This window comes from Podospora anserina, chromosome 2, assembly GCF_000226545.1.
Source record: "Podospora anserina S mat+ genomic DNA chromosome 2, supercontig 2".
NCBI lineage: Eukaryota > Fungi > Ascomycota > Sordariomycetes > Sordariales > Podosporaceae > Podospora > Podospora anserina.
The window spans coordinates 4,105,656-4,111,700 of NW_001914858.1; the positions used below are offsets into that span (position 1 = coordinate 4,105,656).

The window sequence follows — 6,045 nt, forward strand, 5'->3', positions numbered from 1 at the left end:
AAGCACGACCCAAATACTAGTCCTGGGAAGAAGAACATGAAAATAAAGCACAGAAGGAACGAGAGGAAACTGACGACAATATTCCACAAGAAGGGTGTCGTTAGTGCAATCACACCCCCAATTTAAGGCAACCCACACCAATTTACCGTTCCTCCCTCCGCTCTCCCCTCTATTTTCGCTTTTCCCTCTCTCCCTCCTCCAGCAGCCGTCCCCTCCCTTGACCAGCCAACAAACACTTGCCTCTGTGATTTCATCTGGTGTCCCAAGTAGTAAACCCGGCACACAAGACTTTTCTGTATCTGCAGTCCGGCCCACTCTTTCCGTCCCGGTGTACCTTGCCCATTGAAAGGCGGAGAAACGGAGCGGAAAAAGGCTGAATGATTCTTGAGGATCGATTATTGATTCAGAGGCGCAATGGCCAATAGCCCTATTTTGTTGTAATTTTGCCCACCACTCCAACCACCCATCCAGCCACCCTGAGCCCACTGAAAGCCAACCACCAAAAGCAGCAAGATAATAGCATACTCCCTCGCGTAGACTGAAATGAAGTAACCCCGATGCTATGTACTTCGTCGAAATCTGAATTATTAACAACAAAATCATCAGCATTCATGCCCCGCCTGAGCGGTCGTTGAACCGACTGGGTGCCGCCGTATAATAAGCTCCAGTATCATTTTCGTCAACAGACATTGCGAGGTATTGGTAAAGCCAAACGCAGGGCTCGCGGCATGAGCCAAGGGGGAAGAGTGGTCGTGTGAATTGGGATGGGATGGAGATGACGACTTTCAGGAAAGGATGACCGCCTGTTGCCGAAGAGACTGTAATTATTTATGCAGACCGATCGATCCAAAGATCACCGCTGCCCCCTGCCAGAGCCCGCCGAGTTCTGTCTCTCGTGCGTGGGCCGACGGTCTCTCCGGTCACCGTCCTGGAGGTTGAGTGAATCCAGCCTCATCTGGTTGTCCTCGGTTGCGTCCACTTCGTTCAAAGCGGGCATTTGGGTTACGGCGGTCCGGGTTGGTGGGCCCCCAGCAGCCGAGCTCGTTCCATTGAGAGATTTCCGCCGGTTGGCTTGCTCTGCGATGGCAGCCCACTTTCTCTCGCGAAGAGCTTCCCTCGCGGATGCGCTGTTCTGCTGCTCTGTGTATTCATGCGAGCAGTCGTCAAACAGCTGGGGGTTGATCTCCATAAACAGCTTCATAGCATTGTACACCATGCCATGGATCGTCCTGCCAAAAGTTAATCCCATGCACGCGGCTGGGTCGGAAGACAAGTTACATACCTATTCCAATGGCCCTTGGAGTTCTCATACAAAGGGGCAAACATGATAAGGGAGAATGATCTCAACATTGTCGCTGACCAAGTTGCAGAAGTACTCGTTGTTCCAGAAGTAAAGAGCCCTTTCAGCGACCTGGAAGTGGGGGCTGGCAACCGATTTGGCGAGCTGATGGAAGAGAGGCTCCTGAACCTTGGCGAACTCGGCTGGGTCCATGACCTCGAAAATGTCTTCAACCTCATTGAGGAACATAACCTCTTTGGTACTGTTGACTTTGGGCCAGTAACGCAACAAACCGAGAACCACCTCTTCTGTCAGGGAAGCATCCTTCTCGAGGAACTGAACAATGCAGTACGCAAGTTGAGGGTGGTACATGCTCAGGCTCTTGACTTTGTGGAGGGGAATCAGCACCCTGGTAAGGAACAGCTTGTGCTCCTCCTTCAGGGGCAGAGCAAAGCCGTTGATGATGGAACCGAGAATTTCCAACAACTCCGCGATGCCGTTAAAGCGCTCCGTCTCGTAGGTGAATTGGAAAAACACATTGTTGATCGAGCGGCGAATAAAGGATCGGAGGTTGAGGAATTTGCCGTAGATACGGTGGAGGGTGGTCTTCAAAAAGTCGCGCTCCCTAGGGTCCTCAGAATCAAACAACTCGAGAAGTTGGAGCACAAAGCTGTGATCAATGTATGCCTTGGCGATGTTTGTGTTGAAATCCTGGCTCTCAATGAACCGGAGAAAGAACTCGTACACGACCTGAATATGCGGCCAGGCAACCTCCAACACAGGCTCGTCCTCTTCGGGATCGAAGGCCTCGCCCTGAGGGTTCATGGGAGGCGGGATGGGGCGGAACAGGTTTTTGGCAAACATGCCAACCACGACTGGATACATGGGTTCTGTGATAACCTGACGGTTGTTGGCCACATAATCCAAAAGCTCATGAAGCGCCAGCCTCTTGATCTCCTTGGACTTCATGTCGGCACTGGCATCGTTGAAATCGAAGATGACGTTGCATTGATCAATCTTCTTCATGAACAGATCCTCGCGGCGTCCAGGGGGGACTCGTGAAAGCCGGGGGAGCTTCTCGAGCTCGCGATGAGCAGAGATGTCAAATCGTGACGAATGTTGCCGTCTCGGCGTCTTGGGGCCCTCGAGGACATCCTTGGGGGTTTGATGCAGTCGGTCAAACATCAGGGACTTTTGGCCGGCTTTCGGAGGGGCGAGGTCGTGGGGCATGGTTTCGGCGGCACCAGGCGGGGGGACGTGCTACAAGGAAGATGTACGTCAGTGTCAAGGTTCACAGAGCATTGGCGCGAGCAGCGATTCTCACCGGAGCACTTGGGCTGATGATGACGGTAGGCGGGAGAGTGCCGTGTCTAACGGGTGTGCTGCCTCCATTTGCCCCCGCTGTCTGACCTCCCAGGCTACCAAAACGATCCGGGCCACCGGCGTTCTGTCCGGCGCCAACCTGAGCGTTCAGGGTGGCATTTCCATGATCATCATGAACAGCGCTGTTGGGCGGCAGAGGCTTGTTCAAAGTCGATGTAGAACTGGACGGGGTCAGATTTGGCGACTGGTTGGCGTCCTTGGAGTTCGGCGAAGCCGTTCCGTCCTTCGAATCCTTATTCTTCTTGGAGGACTTGCTTGAGTCCCTGTCCCGACCTCGTGAGAGCTAAACACCCACTGAGATTAGCAGCCGAATCGAGACACATTCATCCAAAGAGCAGATGGCGCAGAGAATGCACAATGTGATGAATGTTGAAGATGGGATACCTACGACTCTCTGGCTGAAACGCTTCATCTTGGTGGACAACAGCTTCTCGTCTGTGGGGCGGTTAGAGGCGCCCAACTCGACCCTACTGCTGGGAACAGAGCACGTCGTTCAGCGGTATGCTCGGGTAGGCAGGAAGGCAAGGGTCAGGCTATCCCGTGCAACGCGGTTGTTCTGGTGATCGAATGTTCCGACGAGTCCCGGGTTGTGCATTCACGCAATCGACACCGACAGACAGGTATGTGGTCGCTTCAGAGCGCGCCGGGGGTTCGTCGTGTTGCTGCCGGATGATCAAGACGGCGGGTCGGGGCACAGCTCTGCCAATGGCGGGGCTTGAGCGGCGCAGTCGAGGAAGAAGCTGAGTTGTCGGGATCGGGGTGCGGGTGCGGTGCTGGGTGCAGCGTGCGTTGCGTGGTGGTGCTTGGTGCTTGGTGCTTGGTGCTTGCCAGCACGGACAAGGCAGGGCGATTGAGGAGAGCGGGTCCTACCCCAAGGGCAGCAGATGACAGACGGAGGACGGAACAGCTGCCAGAGCGACAATCGCAGCGGCAAGTTGGAGGATATAAGATGGGCTGCTGGAGAGATGTCGTCGCGATCTCAAGCTCGACTAGTGAATGCTCAAGTTGGGCCCGCACCTGTGATGTTTGATTTGAATGCGATCCGAAGCTGGGGTAGTTTGGGAAATGGATGCTTGGGCTGGGCGTTCCAGGTGATAGGTGGTTTTGCGGGGCTGTTGGAGGGTTGAACGTGATGTTTTGGATTTGGCGTGTCTGGGTTAAGTAAGGCGTATCACGCATTCACCTGCATACATGAGGCTTGCCCAGATGATGAATCAATTTCCTAGGATCTCGGGCCCGTCATAGGTGACGCTTTACGGGATAGTGGAATCCCGAAGTTCCAGCTGGTCAAGTTGAGACAACGGATTGGCACCTGGAGATGGGACCAAGGGGGAGACACGGGGAGTCGGACGTGCTGGAAATTAACCACCAGGTCCGCACTGAACGTGACACGAGGCTGAGCATAGGCTCACAGTCGATGTCCAGGTATCTTCCCATAACCGCAACGCTACTTCTCGATTGGCTATCTATCTGCCTATATGCCCATCTACTACTTTGCGGTCATGATGCCCTCCAGGGCTGAAACTTTACAAAGTTGAACGCAATAGCTCCTCGAATTAAGAGCATGTTCACCTAACTTATAGATCTAGGTAACATATGTTGTAGAAGTGGGGCTACTGCTATTGTCATCCCTGCTCGTAGCCAACCCTAACAGAAGCTCAACCTTACCTCGTCATTTTTCGTAAACAACACTCGATCACAATACCAACCAAACAAACCACTTTCCTCGAGAAAATTGCTTTTGGAGCTACAAGGAGAATACACGACGATCAATAACGGAGAGTTGATCCCCATCGTAAGGTTGCGCCACCAGCCTAACCGTTGAGCTTCGCTCTAGCTTCGACTTGCATTCAACAAGGCCGAAACAAAGCCCAATCCCCACAGCCAACCCTGCCGCTCGAACCCTGTTTGACACTAGCTTCTCACTCACGAACTCTTTTACACCCATTTTTGCGCCTCGATCTTTCACATCACGATCGAGATTCAACCATAATCGCGCGATTCATCATGGATCCAGAAACCCAGAAAGATGAAGAGCAGGCGCCCATATACACCATTCCTTCAAGGCGACTCGGTGCTCTTGAGCACCCAATGATCATCAAAAATCTCGACAAAGGCATCAAGACCTTGGGTCAGAACAATGCTTTCCAAGCCGTAAGTTGCATCACATGAAGGTTCACAATCTAATACTTACAATCTCTCAGATTCTCGACTCGGCCAGTCCCCAAATCTCTGTGCCTCTCTACCTCAGACCAGATAATCCCACCGCCCGCCCTCTCACCTCCCACAACGCCCTCACCCACAATGTCGTCCTCAAGGTCACAGTCCCCAAGCGAACAGGTCGCAAGCGCAAAAGAGGAACCGACGATCCCTGGGAAGGTGAAGTCCTCCCTCCATCCGACTCGTCAGAGGTCCTCTCCCGCGATCAACTGGACCACCCAGCCATCATCCGCCGCAAACTGCAAGATAATCCCACGACCTACACCGTCACCCCAGTCGGCATAATCAACAACACCCACCGCTATCGCGGCCTCGCCGACTTTCAGTACTCCCTCTCTCACTCCAAGTTCATGAACAAGTTCGTCTCCAACGTCTTGCCGGGTGACATCAACAAACTCAAGAACTTCTCTTTGGCTCCCGGGATTGAAACAGGCAAAGACATCGATTTGATCCCACCCCCTTATTTCACCCCAATGTCGCTGCCTTTTAGTTATGGGTACAACCAAAACCCCCACACAAAGGAACTCGCCTCTGGTGGCTCAAAACTCGTCCCAGACGGGGTAGGCGACAACTCTGACGAGGACGATGAATACGCCCGTGTGGTCAACGTCACAGCCCGCGGCCCAGCAGCGGGTTACTTCATCGCCCAGGATGAATACCCTGTGCCCACGGCACCCAAAAAACAACCCGACATGACGGACCCCCAAATCGCCGCGATTATCAATGAAATGCGTGCTGCCATGGAGGAGAGACCAATCTGGACACGCAGGTCGATGTGGAATCGGCTTGGTGCCAAGTTCGCGGAACTACCCAAGAATGGCGGGCTGGTGAGGCATTGTCTGCAGTTTGCGGGGTATCAGTTCAAGGGGGGCCCGTGGAGGGATGCGTTGGTGAAGTACGGCTTGGATCCGAGATCTGACCCCAAGTATAGGGTGTATCAGACTTTGATATTCAAGCTGCACAAGACGAGAATTGGGAGCGTGGGACGGAGCTGGCAGGCGGTGAGGAGGAATGAGATTTCGGTGACGAATTTTGGGAGGTACTGGAGGGAGTTGGGGGTGGGCAATGGGGCTCCGAGGATGGGTGGGAGGGTGGATGAGGCGTTGTTGAGGACGCATGTGTTTACTTCGAACGTGGACATGGGATCATGCCGCAATAGACCA

General features: G+C 53.6%; 2 protein-coding genes across 2 annotated transcripts; one reads left to right on the top strand and one right to left on the bottom strand.

Annotated features, from left to right (window-relative positions):
- Positions 1-853: 853 nt before the first annotated feature.
- PODANS_2_11870 (uncharacterized protein) lies at positions 854-3,074 on the bottom strand (the record flags this gene model as incomplete). The annotated part of the gene is made up of 4 exons (XM_001911968.1): positions 854-1,282; positions 1,349-2,539; positions 2,604-2,935; positions 3,047-3,074. The coding sequence occupies 4 exons, from the start codon at positions 3,072-3,074 to the stop codon at positions 854-856; spliced, it is 1,980 nt and encodes a 659-aa protein (XP_001912003.1).
- A 1,595-nt stretch (positions 3,075-4,669) lies between these two features.
- On the top strand, positions 4,670-6,045 carry PODANS_2_11880 (uncharacterized protein; the record flags this gene model as incomplete). The annotated part of the gene is made up of 2 exons (XM_001911969.1): positions 4,670-4,816; positions 4,867-6,045. Coding segments are annotated over 2 exons (1,326 nt in total), but the record flags the coding sequence as incomplete, so codon positions are not given.